Consider the following 23,801-nt stretch of genomic DNA (forward strand, 5'->3'; position numbering starts at 1 on the left):
AGGGCCCTGACAAACTGGGGTGCTTTGTCAACAGAAGCCGTGGCTGTCTTCCCGCATCTGCTGGAAACAGTGTTAGGGTTCCTGACTCAGCCTCCTGGGTCTCTCTGGGAACAGCCTCGGGAACAGGCTACCACGACTTGCTTTCAGGACACTGAGAATAGACCCCAAGATGGTCACCCCTTTCCCACACTGCCTTCCTGGACAGTCCTGTGCCCTGTTGAAGCTTCTTCCTCCTCCCCTGTTACATACCCAAGCCTAAGTGTAGCCATAGCATGGGGGGCTTTGTCATGAGGTGTGTGCCCGGGCCAGCAGTTTCCCTGTGGACAGCCGCTGTGCCCTCTGCATGCTCTCCTTCAAGGTGTGGTCAGCCATGGGCTGTGGACATGGCAGGGGCCAGCTTGGCTGTGCAGCATTGGTTGGTCCCCACGGCATCCCTGGACAGTGTCCCTGTGCAGCATTTGAGCTGGGAGTCACCTTCTGCTAAGACACACCATGCTAACTATGCCCGTGTGCGATCCTGCAGGTCCAGGAAGCTCTTGGCCTCCTCATTCCTGCTGCCTTCAGCACCTGGCATTTCCCCTGAAAGGACGAGGTCCTGTGGGGGACCCTGTTTGGGAGGGGCCACAGAGAGGTCTCTCCACACGCAGATGTTTTGGGGAGTGTGGGATAAACAGTGCCCTCGCTGTCCCTGACTCTAAAGATGCCTGTGCCCCCTCCCCCCTCGTCCTAGCTCGTCCTCCTGCGACCTGCTGGGCACTTGGGACCAAGCGGGTCTGCAGCGCACATCCGGCCACTCCAGCTCCCTGGGCAGCGTAGACAGCCTGGAACAGCGCTCGCAGCCCCAAGGCTCCCCACCCGGCCACCTGTCGGCCGCCAAATCCAGCAGCAGCATTGAGCACCTGGGCGGGCCTGGCACGCGCGACTCGGCCTATGGCTCGCTGTCCACCAGCTCCGGCACCCCCGACCCCACACTGCCCCGCACTGACGCCTCATCTGCTGATAACCTGCTCTACAAAGTCGGGCTCTGGGAGGCTTCCAAGGCCGGAGGCCGCGCTGGGGATGAGCGACCAGGATCCTTCCCCTCTCGCGTGCCCGGGACTGGCCGAAGCAGTCCAGAGCCCAAGACTCTGCCTGCCACCCGCTCTAGTTTCGGGCCCGTTTGGCATGTGCCGGAGAAGACCAAAACCCCTGGATTCCCACCGCCGGCACCCCCACTGCGCTCTGACAGCTTTGCGGCCACCAAGAGCCACGAGCAAGCCCAAGTATCTGACACGGTGCACACCCGCACTCCAGCCAGCAGTCTCGGGAAGCCAGCACACACCAGTGACACCCAGCGGAGGCCTACGGGCCTGGACTGTGCCTCTGATCTGCACCTGGAGGGAGGCTGGGCCTCCTGTGATGTGGCAGCAGGCAGCTTCGGCCGGCTTCAGGCCTGGCTGTCCAGCTCGGATGTCCGTTTGCCAGCACCACCATCACAGTATGGGGTCCAACACACACGGCAAGGCAGTCATGACGGTCTCATCCACCAGGGCCATAGGGAGCCACCAGGGCCCCGAAACCCTGCGGAGGGTGTCCCCACCCTGCACAATCAGCTTCGCTGGGTGGACACAGGCGAGCCGAGGCCAGAAGTGGCCGGGCCAGGACCCTATCATTGTGTGGCTGCCAAACACTGCCCACTGGCGGCTTCCCAGGGTCCACTGACCTGGGCAGGGTCCTGGCAGGGGGACAAGTCTGCAGCTGCCCAGGCAAGGGGTCTAAGCACTGGACAGCACCCTCCACAGCATGAGCTTGTCCAGGTGAAAGAAAAGGGACTTGCCGGGGACTGGTCCCGAGGCATTGAGGACCCATCAAGAACCGGGTGTGTGGACACAGCCAGGACGAAAGCAGATGTGGGTGGCAGAGTCTGCTCGAATGACACGCTGCTGCTGCATTCTTTGGCCCAAGAGGGACGATCCGAGGACAGCCGCTGGGCTGGCAACCAGACGCTACCAGAGGCCAGCGACAGCCCCGTGGGGAAGCCCCTGCGCCGAAGCGACCGCTTTGCCACCACACTGAGGAACGAGATTCAGATGCGTAGGGCACAGTTGCAGAAGAGCCGGAGCACTGTGGCGCTGAGTGAAGAACAGCCTGAGCCTGGGGGTTGCTGGCGAGCAGATCCAGAAGGACCCACAACAGGGATGGCAGCCGGGCCTACAGCTGGACCTACAGCTGCATTCTCGGGCAGCTATAAAGAGCACCTCAAAGAGGCCCAAGCCTGGGTGCTGAGAGCCACGTCGTTCAAGCGCCGAGACCTGGATCCCAGCCCCACCGACACTCGAACTGGTGCTGCTGAGAACCGGCCTGATGAGCGCAGTGGCCCTGCCTGGATGGCTGTAGTCAGCGCTGCTGTCCCTGGCTCCTCTGATGCGGTGGTCCCAGGGCCGCCGGTGTCCCGCATTGGGGGCCGGAGGCGCTTTACTGCCCAGCAGAAGCTCCGGTCTTACTCGGAACCTGACAAGATGCATGAGGTGGGGCTGCCGCCAGAGTCCCCAGACGAGCCGTACCAGGCCCTGTCCAGGGACGCTGTGGGCAGCTTTGCCGATCGGCGCAAGTTCTTTGAGGAGACCAGCAAGTCCAGTCCCCTACAGCCTACACACAGGCCAGCTGGTTCAGGCCTGCCCAAGGAGAAGGCGACAGTGGTCCGAGGTCGGGGACCTGAGTCCTGGGTGCCTGGCTGCATGGTGGCCAGCAGTGGGAGCTACCCCGAGGCTGGGGATGCCAGCCAGCAGGCAAGGCGGGAGCAGCCAGAGAGACTCGGCACCTTCGCAGAATATCAGGCATCGTGGAGGGTGCCCCGGAAAGCACTGGAAGCCCGTGGGGCCGGGAGGTGCCACTCGGCAGACGACATCCTGGATGTGAACCTGGAACAGCCACGGCCTCGGCCCATGCACGGGAGGTCTCGCTCCTCGCCCTCCAGTGAGCTGCACCAGCAGGTACTCACAAGAGCGGACTGAGGGAGGACAGGCATGGCCCAAAATGCCTCTGCTAAGGCAGGAAAGAGTGCATATGTAGCATCCCAAGGCTCCCCACTGTACTGCTTTCCTGGCCATCTAAGCACATGCCAGAGCACCGCCCCTGTTGTTGTCCTCCTCTTCCCCATCCTCCTTCTTTGCCCTCTTCCTCCCTCATCTCTCTCCTCCTCCCCCTCTTCCTCTTTCTTTCTCTTCTTTTCCTTCCTTTTCTCCCTCTTATTCTCCCTCCCTCCCTCCCTCCTCCCCTCCTTTCCCTTTTCCTCTTTCTGTTTTTCCCTTTCCCCCCTTTTTTACTCCCCTTCCTCTTCCTTACCTTCCCTGTTTTTCATCCTCCCCATTTTTTTTCTTTTTGGGTTAGACCCAGCTGTGGGGATGCTCCCAGCTGCCTGCATGAGGGAGTAGGAGGATATACTGTGTGGCATTAGGGCTTGAATAGGAGAATGCCAGCTCGTGTTACACTTTACTTTTGAAGGTTTTTTTGATTTTTGCTTTTGTATTTGGGCCACAGCCACCACTGCCCAGGACTTATTCCTTGCTCTGCATTTAGGGATCATTCCTGGTAGAGTCCTTTCCACCATTATGTACCAGGAAGTAAAGTCTGCTTAGATATGTGCAAGGATAGTGCGCCAAACCCTGGTACTCTCTCTGCTGCCCCAAAAGGAACAGTTTGATGCTAAAACTTGGCTTCCCACTGTTTACAAAATCTCCTGTTGGTATCTTTCGGAACTGACAGCTAGGCCACCTGGTAGACTCTTAATCTGTGCTGGGCCCCTTGCTGCCTTGTAGGCGTGACACTCCGAGTTCAGCTGCAAAAAGCACAGTGCAGAGGGTGTTTGCTTGGCATTCGGCCGACCTCTGTTCCATTCTGGGCATCCTATAGGGTCCTCGGAGTACTGCCAGGAGTGATTCCCGAGGGCATAACCCGGCAGAAGCCCTGAGCACTGCAGGGTGTAGCTGAAAAAACACAAAATGATTGACTGCCTGTGTTAGTCATTTCTTCCCTCCTCTCTACCGTCCTTTCTTTGTTTTCTTCCTCTCCTCTTCCTCCTCCTCATCTTTGACCTCCTCTCTCCTCCTCCTCTCTCCTCACCTGCCCCTCCTGCCCTGCCCTCCATTCCCCACCGCCAACCTGCACTGGTGCATTTCAGTTATTATTGCCTGTCCATCCAGAGTGTCTTTTGACAAGAATGAACATGAACATGGGCCTAGGGCCAGGGGCCAGGTACACAATTGTGTGTGTGTGTGCATGGGTGTATGGGAGTGTGCCTCCTGCTGGCATTATCTTGTAAGCAGCCAAACTCACATCTTCTGGTCCCGCCTTGACAGGAAGTGTCGCCAGAGGAGAGTGCAGCGCCAGGAGTGGTCCCTGCCAAACAATCTGAGGATCCCCAGCTCTCGGCCAGGTAGGGTGTGCCAGGGTCTGGGGATGTGCTCAATGCACACCTGACACAGTGCATTGCTGGGCTGGAGCCGCCTCATGGCTGTGAATGAGGCAGTACCAGCTACATAGGGAGCAGTTGATTCGCACTATCGAGACTTGCATCCATCCAGTGCAGCGCCCCATTGCCCTGACCCCGGGGGCACCCTGGGTTCCTGAGAAGGCCGCTGTGTTCCCGACACTGTTGGGCTGTGTGCTGGCCTGTGGGGAAGAGAAGGAGGAGGACAGAGTGAGGCTGAATGAAAGGGCCTTTCTCGGGGTGCTGTGGGGGTGGGGTGCCTGCCAGACCAGGCTGCTGAGCACTGGTGTGGGCCAGGGCCCTGATGCCAGTGGCTCCTGCAGAGCAATGGGCACATTGGGACCTTTCGATGCGTCTCTGGTGGTTTTGTCATGCCAGGGCTGAGAAGTACCTGCCCAGCTTGGGTGCCATTGACCAGGTGACACTGCAGGGCAGCCCAGTACGACATTCTCTGCCCACTGGCTGGTGGCCCAGGGGACCATGGCCTGCCCTGGAACAGGTGGGTCCCTGTTCAGCTCAGCAGATACACTAACACTTATAGAGCTTCCGACTTACACACACACACAACATACACACACACATACACACATACACACACAGGTCCCCGTTCAGCTCAGCAGATACACTAACACTTATAGAGCTTCTGACTTCTACACACACACATAGACACACACAGACACAGATACACATGTACACAGCTTTCAGTTTCTCCAAATACACATACACCAGTGTCTAGGCTTCCACACACATACATACCTAGCCTATTTCACCTCAACAAATACATAGATACACAGACAGACACACACACACAATCTCTCTCTTTCTCTGCCCTCAGAAATAAATGGGTTTCTTTTTTTTCTTTTTTTTTTTTTTTTTTTTTTTTTTTTTGGTTTTTGAGCCACACCCGGCGTTGCTCAGGGGTTACTCCTGGCTGTCTGCTCAGAAATAGCTCCTGGCAGGCACGGGGGACCATATGGGACACTGGGATTCGAACCAACCACCTTTGGTCCCGGATCGGCTGCTTGCAAGGCAAATGCCGCTGTGCTATCTCTCCGGGCCCCGATAAATGGGTTTCTTGCCCTTCAGAAACAGAGTGAAAGCAGTGACCCCCGACATGAGTGGTGGGTGCAGCTCTGAGGGCTCTGATTGCCATCAGCGAGGGTGGTGGGGCACAGCTGGGCTTATGGGGCAGAAGGCAGGAGGTGGCCCTGCAGCTGGGTCAGAATTGAGGTTAGGTGCCTCATCCAGGCTGGCTGGACATGTGTGCAGCCTGTGAGTGGATCTGCTCAGCTGCTCTGGGCCAGTGGCGTGAGCTCGACCCTGCATCCTGGGCAGGAACCCTCTGCCAGCTGCCCCTCTCAGATGCTTCCAGCCCTGTGGCCATTCCTGCAGAGACACATGCTAAGTGTTTTTGTGGCCTCTGTTGAACTCTGGTGGCCAAACCTAAGAGAGGTGGGTGGCAGGTGCATGCCCGGGGCCAGCAGAGCAAGTCAGGATTGAGGGAATGTTCTAGAAGGTCATGAGTCTTCCCACTCACTGGAAGACAGTCTTCCTGCTGGTGGGTGATGGGGGTACAGAGGGAGACAAAACAAATTTGTATTTGGGTAGCAGGGCAACAGCGTGAGTGTGAGTGCTCAGAGGCCTGTGCTCTGGGTTCAAGAGCCAGCGAGGCACCAAAGTGACTGAAAAGAGGTGAGAGGAAGCAGTGAGCCTGGGGGCTGCGAAGGCATTGGGTTCAGCACAATGGGTGAGGGAGAGTGAGGGGGTGTGGGGTTGCAGGCACTCAGATGCAAACCATCAAGGTCCACCTGCCCTCTCTGGCTACTGGCTGGACTCACAAATGGCCGTGAGACATGAAACCAAAAGACTGGATTTTCTTTGCTTGTAGAAATTGGGGGTGGGGTATGGGGTGAAGCAGTAGCACAGCAGGGAAGGAAGAGCCCTTGCCTTGCATGTGGCTGATGGCTGACATGGGTTCGATCCCCAGCACCGCAGAGGGTTTCCTGAGCACCAGCATGAGTGATTCTGGCATTCAGAGCCAAGGGTAAGTCCCTGAGCATAGCTGAGTGTGGCCAAAACCTAAATAAACTAAAACAGTAGTTCCTGGTCAGAGTTTTGAGTGAGTGGTTAGGGCTTATGCTGAAAGTGGGTGCTGTCCCCCTGCTAGCATTCACCTCCCAAATGGCTAGCATCATTTCTCATTTCTCTCCTAGAACCCCAAATCTTGGGGAGGTCTTAAAGCACAGGCCTTTGGGAGATTTTAAGGGCAAGTTTTGTTGGTGCCTGAGGATTTGGAATCTGGATGAAGCCCTTGCCTGGCAAGCTTGAGGCTCTGGGTTTGATCCCCAGTACTGCCCATGAACTAATGACACAGGCATACAGCTTGGGGGGGGTTGTGGGATCCCTCCCAGCATAGGTGGCTTCAGAAATTGATGCTGACGGGCCAGCGAAGATCCCAGAACTTCCCACCACCACCACAGCTGGGTTGGAACACCTGGAGCAAGGGGGCAGGTCTGTGGCGCTCCCCCACTCCCTGGGGGGGCAGGTTCTCGCACTGGTTTCAGGGGGACCTCTTGAGAGCCTCTTTTGTTCGGCCTCAGGAAGCCTCTTTTGTTCTCCCGCAGCTGTTGGAGGCTGACACTGCGGGAGGGGGGTGGTGGCAGAGTCACCGGCAGTGTCCCCCTGGCGGATTGTTCCGCCTGAAAATGTGGAGCCAGCGAGCGAGCGTCTCGGGGGTGCCGGGCTGCGGACACGTGGGTGCGTCTGCGCGCCAGTGTGTGCTTATGCGCCACTGTTGGTCGTGCCTCTGACTTTGTCAGCTGGTCACAGCGCTGCAGCACAGACCTTGGTGGCCCCTGCATCCGCCACCCCTGCGCAGTGATAGAGCGCTGGGGGGGGGCCCTGATGCAGGGCGCAGCGGGATGCAGTGGCGGGGCGCCCGCAGGCCACTGAGCTCTCAGCTCTTCCTCAACGCCTTTTTTTTTAATTTTTGGCTCCCCCCATTGGTGGTGGGAAAGGAGCACTGCCGTGAGCAGGGTGGGGAGCGAACACTCATGGGCTGCGACATGGTGAGCCTGGCGAAGCACGGTGCATGGGGAAATGGCTGGGAAGGAAGGAGGCACTCGTGTAGCAACTGCTGCGGTACTGTGGGGACCTTGAGGCACCCACGGGGGAGGTGTGAGATGGGGCTGTCGAGGTTCCCTATGGGGCTGCATGTGGTACTCGGACAAGCGCTCATGACTGGTGAGACGGGGTGCCTTGTCTCTGTGGCTGTTGTACTTTGCATGTGTGTGCATGTCTATTTGTGTGTCCGCTATTTCATTGTTATTTTTTTCCATTTGGTTTGACTGCTGGCACCGGGCTGAAAGGAGCGCCGCATTTTCTCTTTGGGGGCCTTGCTCCCCAAGGGCTGTGACTTTCTCTTCTTGTCGACAGATGCTTTTGTGTGCGTGGAAACGGTGCCATTTTCATAGAGGTGCAGAGCCGCATAGCTCTGTCTCCCCCCACCCCCACGCACCCGCCTGCTGCATTTGCCGGCACATGCCTAGGAGTCGCCCTCACTGGTGAGGGCTTTTTTTTTTCTTTTTTCTTTTTGAGGTTCCGCTGTCAAGGTCAGGGAGTTTGTAGACTGGTTTCCAGGAATCGCCCCAGCAGTCTCACGCATTGTCTGCAGATGCCACACATAAAAGAATGAAAAATGAGAGCTTAACTCACCAAGAGGCTGCGGACTTGGGACAGGGACAGATTCACAGTTGCTGGTTGCTGCTAACCCAACCAACCCGGCCTCCTCTTCTGCAGGGCCTGTGCATATACTTTGTTGTCTGTAGGGGGTTCATGGACATTTTAGCTTTTTGTCATGCAGAACACAAGCAGATTTTAGAGACATACTGTCCCTTTCTTTTCTGTTTTCTTTTAGTGTGAAGTGCTACATATCTGGTGATGCTCAGGCTTCCTCCTGACTGTAATTACTCCTGTTGGTGCTCAGGGATGTTGGGGATCAAACCCAGGTCAACCATATGCAAGGCAAGCACCCTGCCAGCTATTAGATCCCTCCGATGCATCTCCTTTTCTCACATGCTCACATAGTATTGGGGTGCTGGGGTTGCTTGCAGAGGTACCCTCCTAGCATCCTCAAGGGAGACACTTGGACATGATTAAGGGACATGCAGAAGGTGTGCATGGGGCTTGGATCCTGCCGCAGTGCCCAGCACTTGCTAAGTGTGCCTCTTTGGAACAGTGGCTGCAGCCCCCCCTCAGCTCTGTTGGTCTTGGAGGCCATGAGGAGCTGACACTGGTGGGGTCACTCTACGGTGACTCCTGGACCCCACCTTTGTTTCTTTCCCTGTGGCCATGCATGAGCCTCACAGCTGGGTTCGGGGAAAGCCTTGGAGACAAAGCACTGCTATTTCTTGTGCCTGGGGTCAGTGTGCCTCACTGTGCAGCTGTGTGTTTGTTCTGCCCTGCTTGCTGCTGCCCCCCCCCCCCCATAGTTGCTCAGGAAGCCAATACTGCTTTCTAGGTGGCTCTGGCCACTTCTGTTTTTGTGGGAAATGGTGGTGTTTCATACCTGACTGTCCTCAGGACTTATTCCTGGCTCTGCCCTTAGGGGTCACTTCTGAGAGAGCGCAGGTGAACCCTATATGGCCTTGGGAATCAAACCCTGGATCAGGTACATGCAAGGCGAGTGTGCCATGGCAGTACTATGGCCAAGGCCTGCATTGCCACTGACACAGGGACACAGACTGTCACAAGTCCGCGGGAGTTGGCTTCTGAGGTGTGCACACAGACAAGCCATATTCCTCCTCCAGTTTCATAGTGACCCGCACTGCTCCATAGGGCTGAATTCACATGGTTGTTTGGAGTATGGTGGGAGCTTAGTGGCTGGTTGCATGTGTGTCTGTGTGCCAGCATGGATCTTACCACCTCTGAGGCCACCAGGTTCTGCTGGCACACTCACTGTTGGCACACTCAGCCTGCTTGGAAACCAAAACAGAGATGCCCAGGTCATGCTGGACGGCAGCCCCACAGAGAATTCTAGTGTGGCCGGGATGGCGGGGGACAAAGAACCCCTAACCAGGCCAAAAGAGATGGGGGGCAAATGTCTCCAAGTGGAGTGCCTATGATTTGCAGCCTCCCTCCCCCACTTTGGATGTTACTTCCAGAAATACCAAGGCTGTGTGCTTGATGACCCACTATGGCCCTGCACACAGGGCAGTTTACCTCTCTCAGGGGACGGGCCCTTCCACGGCTCACATCCAGCACCTCACTCCACTCCCCAACATCAGTCTTTGGAGACATGCCCCCTCCTCTAGAAACCGTGGGCAGCAGATGTCAGGGCTCGGTGCCGTCAGATCAGACCTTCTCACCTCTACTATTCCCTGCAAGGTTCTCTTGGGCTTTCCTGGCCCACAGTTTGGTGTCAAAAAGCTACGTAGGAAGCTGAAGAGATACCACCGAGGTTAATGCTCTTATCTTGATTCCTGCTGACCTAGGTTCTATTCCCCAGCATCCCATTGGTCCCCTGAGAACCACTAGGAGTGATTCCTGAGTGCAGAGCCAGGAGTAACTCCTGAGCACCACTGGATGTGACCTAGAAAATTAAAAAAAAAAGAATAAAAAGGTACACAGGAGACTAGAGTGATAGCACAGAAGAGAGGACACTTGCCTAGCATGTGGCCAACCTGGGGTCAATCCCTGGTATCCCTTAGTGTGCAAGAGTGATTCTTGAGCAGAGAGCCAGGAGTAAACCCTGAATTGCTGGATGTGGCCCCCAAAAGCCTACGTATGCACACGTGTGTGCAGCCAGATTCCCAGCACGTGTGACCCACACTGCCAAGAAGCGCTTCCTAGTGCTTAGTAAGGCTCTGCAGCCCATTGCCAGCTTGTGTATGTCCTTGGGCCTGTAGTGCTTACCACACTGTGGGCTGTGGGTGCTGACATGCTTGTGATGCAAGGAAGAGACTCCGAGATGCTCTTTCCTCTTGGTGAGTTGGTGTGTGAGTCTCAAATCTGTTCATTTGCCTGCCAGTTCCCAGTTTCACAGGGCTCCCTGGTCCCTGATTTAGATGCACCCAAGTTCCGAGCATCCTCAGCTGTCCTCTGAGGTTCTTAACACTTTCTTTAATGTTGTGTTTTGGTTTGGGCCCACACCCAGCGATGCTCAGGGCTTACTTATGGCTCTGAGCTCAGGAATCAGCCATGCTGGGTTTGGCAGGCCCATATGGGATGCTGGGGATCAAACCCAGGCTGGCCACATGCAAGGCAAGTGCCCTCCCTGCTGTACTATTGCTCCATTCTCCAATGTTTTCTTAACAGGCTGCATCTGTAATACTATTGCAAAGAACATTCCTGGCATGCATGATGCAAGGGTTTGATCCCCCAGACAGGGAAAAATCAAATCTGCTTCAGGGGCTAGTAGAGGTGCCACTCAGGCTAGAAGGCCTTCCTGCCTTCTACCCTGCAGAGTCAGACTTCACGGAGGCCTCACTAAAGTTTAATGGAATTTCATTAATTTTTTCCTTCCCCCACTCTTTCCTTCCTTCCTTCCTTCCTTCCTTCCTTCCTTCCTTCCTTCCTTCCTTCCTTCCTTCCTTCCTTCCTCCCTCCCTCCCTCCCTCCCTCCCTCCCTCCCTCCCTCCCTCCCTCCCTCCCTTCCTTCCTTCCCTCTCTCCCTCCTTTATTCCTTCAACTCCCTAACTCTCCCCTCTCTTTTCCTTTTGCTTTTCTTTTCCTCTTTGTAATTTTAATTTATATATATTTAATATATATTACATATATATGTTTGGTTTTGGGATCACATCCAGCAGTGCTTGTGTCCAGAATTTGCGTCTGTCTGTCTGTCTGTCTGTCTCTCCTCTCTCCCTCTCTCTCTCTCTCTCTCTCTCTCTCTCTCTCTCTCTCTCTCTCTCCTCTCTCCTCTCTCCTCTCTCCTCTCTCCCCTCCCCCCTAAACTGACCATAGCTCTGTTCCTTGTCCAGACTGTGTTGGTAGTAGGCAAGGTGGTGGTGGTGTGGGGGGGGTGGAGCCACTGGAGGTGCCCAGCCAGGCTAGGGCCTTGTTTGAGGTATTGAACTTCACTGCTTTCCCCTCTTCCCACAGACATGATGATGTCCTGTGTCCAGGTGTAGCCGCTGGTCTTGGACCACATAAAGGGGTCCCCTGCTCTGAGGAGATTCCCGAGGAGCCCCAGGAGGGCCGCGGCCGAGCGGGGACCCTCCCACGTGACTACAGATACTCGGAGGACAGGGGACAGACCCTGCTGCCAGCCACAGCGCTCCCTCTCACCAAGAGGCCCCCTCAAAGACCTCCACCCCCACAGCGTGAGCCTAGACAGCTCCGAGGTGTGGTTGGCGTGGGTGAGCCTGCTCACTTGGACACCCCTGCTACCCCAGACACCTCCAGGCAGCCTGTGCTCGTGCCCACACGGTCTCCAAGTCCCAGTGGCCCTGCGGACAGGCCGAGTGGAGCCCAGGTTGTGGGAGGCCCTGCAGAGGGCAGTGAGGCCAGCGGACAGGCCTATGAGCTCCCACACGGCCCCCCACACGAAGCCCTACACCCCCCTAGCTGCCGGCTCCCTCACACGTCTGCCATGGAGACGTCTCGCTCTCCTTCGCCCCAGTTTGCCCCCCAGAAGCTGACGGACAAACCGCCCCTGCTCCTCCAGGATGAGACTTGCACCAGGTACTGCTGATCACTGGCCTTGCGCGTCATGTCCCTGTGTCCCTGCTGAGACCTAGGCCATGTGGAGGGGTCGGAGTGAGAAGGTGACAGATAACTGCATGGCTGACGTACATGCCCAATTCTACGGGCACCTGCCCCAAGCCACCCCAGCCCTGGTACCCGTTTTGTGCACTTGAACACCATAGGTCATAGCCAAAATTTCCCCATGCAGTTAGTAAGTTTAACCCCAGGGGTAGGAGTGATACCACTGCAGGAGGTTGCCTCGTTCCATATGGCCAACCTGGGTTAGATCCTTGCTATCCCCTCAGGTCTTAGTATTGGATGTGGTCCCAAAATTGATTATTTTTTAAAAATATTTTTTTAAAAAGGGGATGAACAGAATGATAGCCTAGTGGGGAGGGTGTTTGCCTTACACTTGACCAACCTGGGTTCCATCCCTGGCATCCCATAGGGTCCTCTGAGCCTTCCAGGAGCTAGGAATAAGTATTGGATACAGCCAGGTATGGTCCCAAAATCAATTGTTAAAAAAAGTGGGGGTGTTGTATTAATAAAGTCCTAGGGTTGAAGATGAGGCCTCCCATGGCTCAGCTTGGCACATTTACCCCTTCTGCTGGTGTGTCTGATGGCACAGGGTAATGACGTAGAAATTCACAGGCAGTTAAAGTTCCAGGAGTCAGCCAGCTTTATTTCACAGCCCTAACTGCCATGTGCATTTCCTCACATGGCTTTTATACTAAGCCTTTTCCAAGCAGCCTCTTGTCTATTGCTCTCCATGATTCCTTGCTCCTTTTTCTTCTCCCCTTCCCCCCAGGCAATACTTTTATTCCAAACCTTAGACCCCTCCCGGGTGTGGGTGGATCTGACCATCCAGGTAATAGTAACATATGGCGTTGGGGCAGGGGTAACATGGGGTGGGGAGGATGAAGTGCTAGCACAGTGTGGAGGACATTTGCCTTGCATTTGACCAAGCCAGGTTTGATCCCTGGCATCCCATAGGATCTCTGGAGCCTGCAGTCCCAAAACCCAAAATAAAAGTCTCCAACCCCAGGGCCATCAGAAAGTTCCAGCACAGACATGGCACCCCAGCTTCATGTAGGCAAAGGACAGGCTGGGCTGGCAGGCATGGCTACCCTGGCATTTCTTTTGGCAGCCCACAGCAGAGGTGCAGAAATGATAGAAAGCAGTGCATCCCGCCACTCTGACCTTCACAGGCTTAAAAATGCATTGAAGTGGGGCCAGAGCAATAGCACAGCAGGGAGGGCATTTGTCTTGCACACAGCTAACCCAGGTTCAATCCTCAGTATTCCATAAGGTCCTCCAAGCGCTGCCAGGAGTAATTCCTGAGTATCACAAGGTGATACTTCCTCCCCCGCAACATTTTTGTGGTGTTTGGGTCACACCCGGCAGTGCTCAGGGGTTATTCCTGGCTCCAGGCTCAGAAATTGCTCCTGGCAGGCACAGGGGACCACATGGGATGCTGGGATTCAAACCGATGACCTACATGAAAGGCAAATGCGTTACCTCCATGCTATCTCTCCGGCTCCACCAATTTTTTTAATGCATTGAGCTGGAGTCATAGTACAGCCAGCGGGGGCGCTTACCTTACTCACGGCTAACCCAGGTTCAGTCTGCAGCATCTAATATAGTCCCACCAGCATGGCCAGGTGTGAATTCTGAGCACAGAGCCAGGAGTAAATCCTGAGCATCATCATATTGGACCATGAGTCCCCCCAAAATATGTACAGGGATCTGGAGAGATGGTACATTGCATAACATGCTGGCCTTGCACACACCTGACCTAGGTTTGATTCTTGGCACCCCATATGGTTTCTAAGCAATGCCAGGTGAGGTCTGAAAATGAAAAAAAAAAAAAGGCAAATAGTCAAAAATACTGGAAACACCCAAAATATAACAACCGGGGGCCGTAGTGATAGCATATTGGGTAGGGCGCTTACTTCGCACACACCTGACCTGAATTCGATCCCCAGCATCCCATACAGTTCTCCAAGCCTCACCAGGGGCACAGCCCCTAGCATTGCCAGGTATGATCAAGAAAGAAAAAATTGGGGGCTAAAAAGAGCTGAGACAGAGGTAAAGACATGAGATGGTTGACTTGCACGCATCCAGTCCAGGTCCGATCCCTAGCACCCCATAGGGTACCCTGAACTCCAATAGGACCAATCTCTGCATGCAGAACCAAGAGGAAGCGCTGAGAGCCACTAAAAGTGCTTCCTCCCCAATTTTTTTTAAGCTTCAAGGGGACTTTTGAATTCATTGAATTGCCTCATATTTTCTGTTTTCTTCTTGTTTGTTGGAGGCAAGAGAAAATCATACTTAAAAGCTAAGAGGGGGTCGTCCAGCCTTTTGGGAGCGCATGTGTGGGCATGCGAGGCTCCCTGTTGTTGGGGAGCTCTCTGCAGGTGTGTCTGCTGGGGCATGCTGAGAGCAGCCCTGAAAGCCTCTTCCCTCCAGTGGCCTGGCCCAACGCCCTCAGGCTCCTTCACTCAGTGGTTCATGGGGGTTACTGGGAGGCAAAGCTACCAGAGTGTTTGACCTTAGGGCTGGGCCCCAAAGGTACTGGGTGAGTCAGCTGATCTGGAGCCACCAAACACAGGGTAGACACCCCACTTCTGTGCCCCAGCTACCTCAGGGCCCTACCAACAGGAGCTAAGGTCCCATCTGGGGATACAGGTGAGACCCCCTACTGTAGGGAGTTTTGTGCTGGGAGGTGGTCCAGGGGAAGGTGGGTCTGTCCCGGAGGGCTGCTGTGGGGAACTCTGGCTGTGTGTCAGTTTGTCTGCACCAATTCCAGAATTCTACTCTGGATACTAGGCCTGATTGGTGTCCTACTGCTACCCAGGTGGACGCTTCTGACTGGGGATCTCAGGCATGCACATTGCTTTTTGGCTTGGGGAGGTTTTTTTGGCTTTAGGTTTTAGGTTTTTTTCTTGTCTCCCCCCCCCCCCGCGTTTTTTTTTTTGGTTTTAGATTTTAGGTTTTTTGCTCGTCTCCCCCCCCCCCCTGCGTTTATTTATTTATTTATTTTGGCTTTGGTGGTGGTTTTGGTTTTAGGTTTTGTGCTGTTTATTATTTTCTTGGTTACTCTTTTGCATTGGTGGTTTTTTTGATTCTAGGTTTTTTGAAGGGTTTTATTTCTTGTTTGGTTAATTTTTGGTTTTGGTATTTTTGAGATTTAGGTTTTAGAGGTTTCTTGGGCTTGCTTGGTTTGGGATTTTTTTGCTTGAAGATTTTGAGGGTTTCTTCTTTGGTTAATTGTGGATTTGGGGAGTTTTTTGGTTTTTGGGTCACACTCGACAGCGCTCAGGAGTTACTCCTGGCTCTATGCTCAGAAATCGCTCCTGGCAGGCTCTGGGAACCACATGGGATGCCAGGATTCAAACTACCGTCTTTCTGCATGCAAGGCAAACACCTTATTGCTGTGCTATCTCTCTGGCCCTGGGTTTGTGGAGTTTTGCTTTTAGAGTTTTGGTCACTTTTTTTCTTGTTTGGTTAACTTTTTTTTTTTGGCTTAACAAATTTATTAAAAGTCAAATTAATCTTTTAAAACAATGCTTCTATCTTGAGTTGAGGCTCTTCCAGAACTCTTCCTTTCCAATGGTTCACAGGATTGCTCTAAAATACACCCTTGATATTTTCCCAAGTTAGCAGATGATCTATCTGTTTTAAAAAATAAAGTTTTATTAGTGCTGGCCTGGCTGAAACCAATGTTTTTACTACTGCCCAAAACACCTTGAAAGCCAGTCTGGTACACAACCCACATGCTCTTGAAACCTGATGGCTGGCAAACCCCCACCATGCACCTCCAGGCACTACCCCCTTAAAATCATCCATTTTAGGTATAATCAAAGCATATAATTTAGCATTTCTTCAGATAGTAGCCATTACATTGGTTAACTTTTTTATTCCTTTTTCTTTTTTAACTTTCTTCTTCTTCTTCTTTTTTTTTTTTTTTTGTATTTGGGCCACACCCGGCATTACTCAGGGGTTACTCCTGGTTCTGGGCTCAGAAATCACTCCTGGCAGGCTCAGGGGATAATATGGGATTCGGGGAATTTAACCCAGGTCCATTCCAGGTATGCTGCAGGCAAGGCAAATGCCCAACCACTGTGCTCTCTCTTTGGCCTTGGTTAATTTTTTGTTAGGGTTAATTTTGGTATTAGTTTTTTGTGTAAGGTTTTAGGGTGTTTTTTTTTTTACTTATTTTTGTTTTGTTTTAGGTATTGGGTTTTCTTTTAGTTTGTATATAGTTCATTTTTGGCTTTTGTGGTTCTAGGTTTTAGAGTGTTTTTTAAAATTTGTTTAGTTTTAAGATTATGGTTTTTGGGAGGGGCATACCTGGAGGTCCTTAGGGTTTATTCCTGGTTGTGTGCTCGGAGACCATACAGGATGCTGGGGGATTGAACCCTGGTCAACTCTGTGTGCAAGGCAAATGCCCTCCCTGCTGACCTATTGCTCCAGCCCCCTGGCTTTTTTTCTTTTAGTGGGAAGTCATTTTCAGCATTGCCCAGAGCTACTTTAACTCAGTGCTCTGTGGGGTGGGGGTGAGGGGTCACTTCTGGTGGTGCTTAGGAGACCTTTTTGGTGCTAGGGATGAAGCAAGGATCTCCCCCAGGCAAAGCCTGCACTCAGCTTGTTATGTCCCTCTCAGCACTGAGGCGTATAAAAAGGAGCTTAGGGCTGAATAGACAGTTTCCCATATGGTCCCTGCGCCTGCCGGAGCACTCAGAGTCAGGAGTAAGTCCTGTGTACAATGAGTATATCCCCAAAACCAAACCCCCCCCCCCAAAAAAAAAGAGGGGGCGGAGAGATAGCATGGAGGTAAGGTATTTGGTTTGAATCCTGGCATCCCACATGATCCCCGAGCCTGCCAGGAGCGATTTCTGAGCATAGAGCCAGGAGTAACCCCTGAGCGCTGCCAGGTATGACCCCCCCCCCCAAAAAAAAGGGAAGCAAGGGCCCAAGAGACAGTACAGAGGTAAGGTGTTTGTTTGCCTTTCTTGTAGCTGTGACCTGGGTTTCATTCTTGGCATCTCATATACCCTCAAAGCTCCACCAGTCCTCAAGCTCCACTTTGAGCACAGAGCAGGGATAAGTCCTGAACACTGCTAGGTGTGGCTAAAAAAACACAGGAAAACAGAGAGGGAGAAAAGATGAGATCAGGGTATACCTGGACACCTTGAGAAAACTTTTAGCTTTTAATGGTGTCTACCCAAGGAAAGAAGAAAATGAGGGTGGGCTTTATTTTTTTCATTTTGTTTTGTTTTGTCGCCACACCCAGTGGTGCTCAGGGATCACTCCTGGGGAGCTTTGGATGGTATGGAGTGCTGGGGATCCAACCCGGATCTTCTGTGTTCAAGGCAAACACCATCCCTGTGTTTCATTCTTTAATTTGGGAGGAGGATGTATTACTGTGGATCAAAACCAGGGCAAAGTTTCCCTTTCTTTGCTACGCCTCCAACCCCCATTTATCTTTTCCAGGGGTACAGGCCACATGCAAATATTCTTATACATTATTCTTGCTTCTGTGCTCAGGAATCACTACTAGTGGGGTTTTGTGGGACTGTATGTAGTTTCAGGGATCCCATCTGGATGTTGGTCTGTCCCTGACACTCTGGACAAAAGTTCTCAGCTTATTCTTTGGTTTTACCTTTGGTTTTGGGGACCCACGTGGCTGTGCTCAGGGCTTACTCCTGGCTCTGCATTCAGGGATCACTCTTAGCAGGGTTCGGGGGACCCTATGGGATGCCTGGGATCGAAACTGGGCTGGCAAAAGCCGAGCAAGTGCCGAAGTGTCCCCCATTCGCTCGTCGTCATCTCCCTGGAAGGGCAGGAGGTAGGCGCAGTTGAAGGGCACCACCTCCGTAAGCTAAGGCATATGTGAGAAGGTCACAGCTCAGGGACAGAGTCCTCAGGATCCCCTCAAAACCGGAGAGCCCTAAAGAGACCTATGACTCTGACTGAGACCCTGCCTGGGAATCCTCAAGCATCCGTAGATTTCCTCTCCTTTCCCCAGAGGACAAAGGGCCACTAATGTGGCTCTCAAGTTTAAGCATAAGCAGGCTCCTGAGGTACCTACAGAGCCCCCTTAATGACTCGCAGATGCAGCCACACACATACAACCTTACATTGCAGACCCAAGATGACAACATGCTAAAAGCAGCCTCTACACACACAAACCCCACGCCTACACACACACCACCCTCATTGCAAAACCAGACCAGAGCCGACAACAAACTAAGAGCGGCCCCTGCACACACACACACACACACACACACACACACACACACACACACACACACACACACACACACACACACACACACACCCCTACCACCCCCATTGCAAAACCAGACCCAAGCTGACAACATGCTAAGAGAGGCCTCTGCACACACACACACCACCCCAGTTACAAAACCAGACCCATGCCAACAAATGCTAAGTGTAAGTGGCCTCTACACACATACACCACCCCCATTGCAAAACCAGGCCTGAGCCACAACATGCTAAGAGCGGCCTCTGCACACACACCCCACACCACCACCCACATTACAAAACCAGACCCGTGCCAACAACATGCTAAGAGTGGCCTCTGCACACACACACACACCCACACCACTACCCCTCATTGCAAAATTAGACCCGAGCTAACAACATGCTAACACACACCACTACCCACAGTGTATTCTCCCATCTGTCCACAGGATTGAAAGGGTGATGGGCAGCCACAGTACAGTGAAGATAGTGCCCGTGAAGATCGTGCATGCTGAGAGCCAGCCCGAGAAGGAGAGTCGCCAAGGCCTGGCCCGCCCTGCTGAGCTGCCCGCCCTGCCCAGTGGGCTGGAGCGCGACCAGATCAAGACACTGAGCACATCGGAGCAGTCATACTCACGCTTCTGCATCTACAGCCGCCAGGGTGCTGCCCCTGTCCCCGCCCCAGACAGTGGCCAGGCCTGCCCCACGGTGCCCACTACAAGCACCAGCACTGGTGCCAGCACCACCAAGGCCAATCAGAGGTCGGCCGAGGACCTAAAGTCCGAAGAGCTGGCTCGGGAGATTGTGGGCAAGGACAAATCACTGGCGGAGATCCTGGACCCTGGCATGAAGGTGCGGACCACCATGGACCTGATGGAGGGCATCTTCCCCAAGGACGCCCACCTCCTGGAGCAGGCCCAGCAGCGGAGGAAGCTGCTGCCCAAGATGCCCTCACCTCGTACCACAGATGACAGGTGAGTCCTTGCTGGCTGGCACCGCATTGTGCCAACTGCTCAGTGTCCATGGGCTGGCCTATTGGCTTGGAATGGTGTCCAGGGCTGCTTGGCTGCCAGGACATTGGGCTTAAGCCAGCAGGTGACTTGTGGCACAGAGCTGACCCTGATAGGCAGAGGCAGCAGGCTGGGGAGGGGCACAAACCAGCACTCTCAGGCTGTGGGGATACCATGTGTGATGCATGCAGGGATCGGAGGTCTCTGATTCTAAGAGGGTCGAGGTGGATGCCTGTTCACCAGCATTGGAGCAGAAGGCACAGGTCCACATCAGATTGCAGACACCCCAGCCATGGCCCAATGTCCCTGCTCCCCAAGACCGAGGTGTACATTTGTAGGGACTGGAGAGATAGGGTGTTTGTCTTGCAGGCAGCCAACCCAGGTCAGACCTGGGTTTGATTCCCAGCATCCTATATGGTCCCCAAGCCTGCCAGGAGCGATTTCTGAAGCAGAGCCAAAAGTAACCTCTGAGGGCTGCCAGGTATGGCCCAAAAAACAAACAAAAATCCAAACAGGTGTGTACATTAGCGTTTTGTTTATTTTTTCCAGTCATCTTTACTCATGGGAATTATTTATTTTGGTCTTGGGGCCACACTCAATGGTGCACAAATTCTACTCCTGGTTCTGCATGGGGATTGAACCCATGTTGGCTGCATGCAATACAAATAACCTTCTCACTGCAATAGCACACTATTGCTCTGGCCCCTGCTCATGGGAACTTTTTCCTTCCTGGAAGATGCTATGTGGAGAACTTGAGGGTGTTTTGTTAGGTTCTTGGGGCACCCCCACTCAAGCAGTGTCCCAGAAGCTTGGACCCCACCAGAGTCCGCCTGACCTGGACTCTTTGTTCTGTGTTCAGAGTAGTGCAGCACTGTGAATCCTACTAGGGTCCCGGCAGCCCCACTGAAAGATTTTGAGATTCTCACCCTCTTTCCCTTGCCCTTCCCACTCTTTCGGTCTCATTTCTTTTCCGTTAGGGTCTCCTCCTTAGCTAGTCCCAGCCTGGCTGCCCGTGATTGTGGGTGGCACCCGGGATGGGGAAGCTTGGCTTATGGCCACTCTGTTGCTTCGTTCCAGGAAAGAGGAACTGAACACACTCTCGGCCACATCCCTGGCCACCAACTCAGCCTATTATAGCACATCAGCCCCCAAGGCGGAGCTGCTCATCAAGATGAAGGACCTTCGTGAGCAGCAGGAGCCAGAGGAGGACTCGGAAGGTGACCTGGACCACGACCTGTCTGTGAAGAAGGTGGGGAGCCATTGTGTAGACACCCAGGGGCAGTGAGACAGGGGAGGTGCTGGACTCCAATGTGCATGCACACACACGCTCACAAGCTCATACACATATGGACACACACATTCAGATGCTCACACAGAGACACCCACACATACACAGAAACACATTCTCCTACTCAGTCTCACATACACTCAGACAAACACACACACAGGTACATGCATGTACACCCCCACCTCTACCCCCCCACAGCTAACCGCCCTGGTCCCCGCAGCAGGAGCTCATCGAGAGCCTGGGCCGCAAGCTACAGGTGCTGCGGGAGGCACGAGCCAGCCTGCTGGACGACATCCAGGCCAATAGCGCGCTCGGTGAGGAGGTGGAGGCGTTGGCCCAGCGTGTGTGCCGACCCAATGAGTTCGACAAGTTCCGCATGTTCGTTGGTGACCTGGACAAGGTGGTCAACCTGCTGCTGTCGCTGTCCGGCCGCCTGGCCCGAGTGGAGAACGCCCTCAACAATCTGGATGACAGCGCGTCTCCTGGCGACCGGGTAAAGACCCCCATCTCCCCACCCCCAAACACACACCCCAGCTGGGGGAGGGCAGTTCAAAGGCACCAGTTCAACTCGGGATGTTCTGTATAAAGGTTCAGCAAGTAGTAAGTCCCAGGGGCCAGAGAGAGCACAGCAGGGAGGGCGTTTTCCTTGCATGTGGCTGACCTGGGTTAGATCCCTGGCATTTCATAGGATCCCCAAGCACCACCAGGAGGGATCCCTGAACACAAAGCCAGGAGTAAGCCCTGAGCACTGCTGGGTGTGTCCCCTTCCCCTAAGAAAAAGTTAATTGTGTCCAGCATATGTTAAACCCCACGTGTTACCCATTTAATTCTTTGAAGTTTTCTTTGCAGTTTTGGGCAAATGTATCTGCAAGAACTTTGAAAGCTCACATGTGCAGGAGAGAGACTTTAGTTTGATCAGGGAGAGGTGAGGGGTTAGGTCACATCAGCGATGCTCCTGGCTCTGTGCTCAGGGAACTTTATGGGATGCTGGGACTCAGTCCAGGTCGACTTCAAGCAAGGCAAGTGTTCTCCCTGTTGTGCTCTGGCTCCAGCTCCTGTCCTGATTCTTTATCTTGGGCCTTATTTGTCTCTCTGGGCAGCAGACAATTAGGATACGTGTGGGGGTAGGCAGGAACACTGGAGACTGGCAAAGAGTGGCCCTTGTCCCCATGCAGAGCAGGAGCTGCAGTGTTTGGTGGGTTGTGGGGGGCTAGCTTTGCTGCAATGCAGGGGAAGAGCCACCACTTCCTCCCAGTCTTTTTGTAGCTGGGCAATAGGGAGATCTGAGGTGCAGAGGTGCACATCCCACTGTCGAGCAGCAGGGGGCGTAATGGGCAAGCACATCTCTGTGCCTGAGGCCAAGAGCAGGTCTGTGCTGGAGCAAGCACTGTAGCGCAGGATGTTAGTCCCCACATCCCAGCCTCTGCACCCCATCTGCCTGTCCCAGGATTCCTGTGTTCCTCCTCCACTAGGGCTTACAAACCCTGCTCCGTGATTCCCTTATTCAGTTTCCCATTGCACCCCCCTTCCTCTTTGCCCTCACTGACAGCCTGAATTCCCTGTGTTAATACTGGAAGTAACAAGAGCGATTGAAAACGTAGCTGGCACTGAGGCTAGAGCCATAGCACAGCGGTTCAAGCACTGGCTGACCTAGGATTGTTCCCCAGCATCCCATAGGGTCCCCTCAGCACTGCCAGGAGTGATTCCTGAGCACAGCATCACCAGTTGAGGTCCAGAAGCCAATACAAGGTGTTTTTTTTGCATAAAAAATTTAAAAACTACTATATACCAGCCTAAAAATAAGAATGGGATATATAATGAGGTTCACGTTACTTCAAATGGGACATTTATAAACAAACCTGGAGCCCCACTGAGGAAAAGAACAGTTTTTGGGTTTCTATTCAAAACTGTAAATACCAAGGGGGCCGAAGGGATAGTTCAGCCTTACACGTGGCTGACCTGGGTAGTTTAATCCCTGGCACCCTATGTGGTTCCCTGAAACCACCAGGTGTCGGCCCTAAGCACAAAACCAGGAGTCAGCTCTGAGCACAAAGGCAGGAGCCAATCCTGAGCCCAAGCAGGCATGATCCCTGAGCACAGACTCCAAGCCCCTCCAGGTGTAACTCTAAAACCAAAGTACAGATATTGGTTGACGTCACTGCCCCCCCTTCTCTTGGGCTGCAGGAGGACAGGTGGAGACACACAGAAACCCTTGCCCCACCCAAGTTTTTATTGTTAGGGTGCCCTCCCCCATGTCCCACCCTGCTCACAGGGTCTCTTCTCTCCCCCCCGCCCCCCCCCGCCAGCATTCACTTCAGGAGAAGCAACGGGTGCTGATCCAGCAGCACCAGGATGCCAAGGAGCTGAAGGAGAACCTGGACCGGCGCGAGCGCGTGGTCTGTGACATCCTGGCGGGCTACCTGGGTGAGGAACGCCTGGCAGATTACGAGCACTTCGTGAAGATGAGGTCTGCCCTCATCATCGAGCAGCGTGAGCTGGACGACAAGATCCAGCTGGGTGAGGAGCAGCTCAAATGCCTGCTGGACAGCCTGCCACCTGAGCGAAGCAAATAGGGGCCTGAACCCCAAACTCTGCCATCCCTATTTATATCCTTGTCTCCTCTCCCCTGGCCCCCAAGAACCCAGCAGTAGCGAAAAGCCTCTGAGGAGAAAGAAAACAAAACAAAACGAGCAATAATTTGTGTGTTGGGGTTGAGTTTGTTTCCTTTCCTCCTCTCCCTGCCGAATGCTCAGTAGTGCCCTCACCCGCCCCCAGGGAGCACTGGAGAGCAGTGAGTCACTTGGGGGGGATTTTTTTTTCTTTTTTGGGTCACATTCGCCGGTGCTCTGTGCTCAGAACTTGCTCCTGGCAGGCTTAGGGACCATATGTGATGCCAGGAATTGAACTGGGATCCATCCTATGTTGACCGTGTGCAAAGCAAATGCCCTACTGCTGTGCTGTTGCTCCGGCCCTCTCGGGGGATCTAGATCCAGCCATACCCGAGCTCATCTCAACGCACCAGCCTGTGAGGGGCCCGTGGATGCTACAGGTTGGAGTCGTCTGGTCACAGCAGATTAGCTAC

The 23,801-nt window shown here is 53.8% G+C and overlaps 1 protein-coding gene across 1 annotated transcript in view; it reads left to right on the top strand.

The window, feature by feature from the left end:
* Positions 1-23,540, top strand: part of SHROOM2 (shroom family member 2) — a 63,875-nt gene extending 40,335 nt beyond the window's left edge. Inside the window, exons 4-10 of the mRNA XM_049766773.1 lie at positions 731-2,972; positions 4,338-4,414; positions 11,567-12,148; positions 18,871-19,395; positions 20,509-20,680; positions 20,940-21,212; positions 23,026-23,540. Of these exons, the coding sequence (XP_049622730.1) occupies positions 731-2,972; positions 4,338-4,414; positions 11,567-12,148; positions 18,871-19,395; positions 20,509-20,680; positions 20,940-21,212; positions 23,026-23,292 (4,138 nt within the window). The 3' untranslated portion in view covers positions 23,293-23,540. The remainder of the gene's footprint in view (positions 1-730; positions 2,973-4,337; positions 4,415-11,566; positions 12,149-18,870; positions 19,396-20,508; positions 20,681-20,939; positions 21,213-23,025) is intronic.
* Positions 23,541-23,801: the final 261 nt, after the last annotated feature.

The sequence above is a fragment of the Suncus etruscus genome, chromosome X, assembly GCF_024139225.1.
Source record: "Suncus etruscus isolate mSunEtr1 chromosome X, mSunEtr1.pri.cur, whole genome shotgun sequence".
Classification (NCBI taxonomy): domain Eukaryota; kingdom Metazoa; phylum Chordata; class Mammalia; order Eulipotyphla; family Soricidae; genus Suncus; species Suncus etruscus.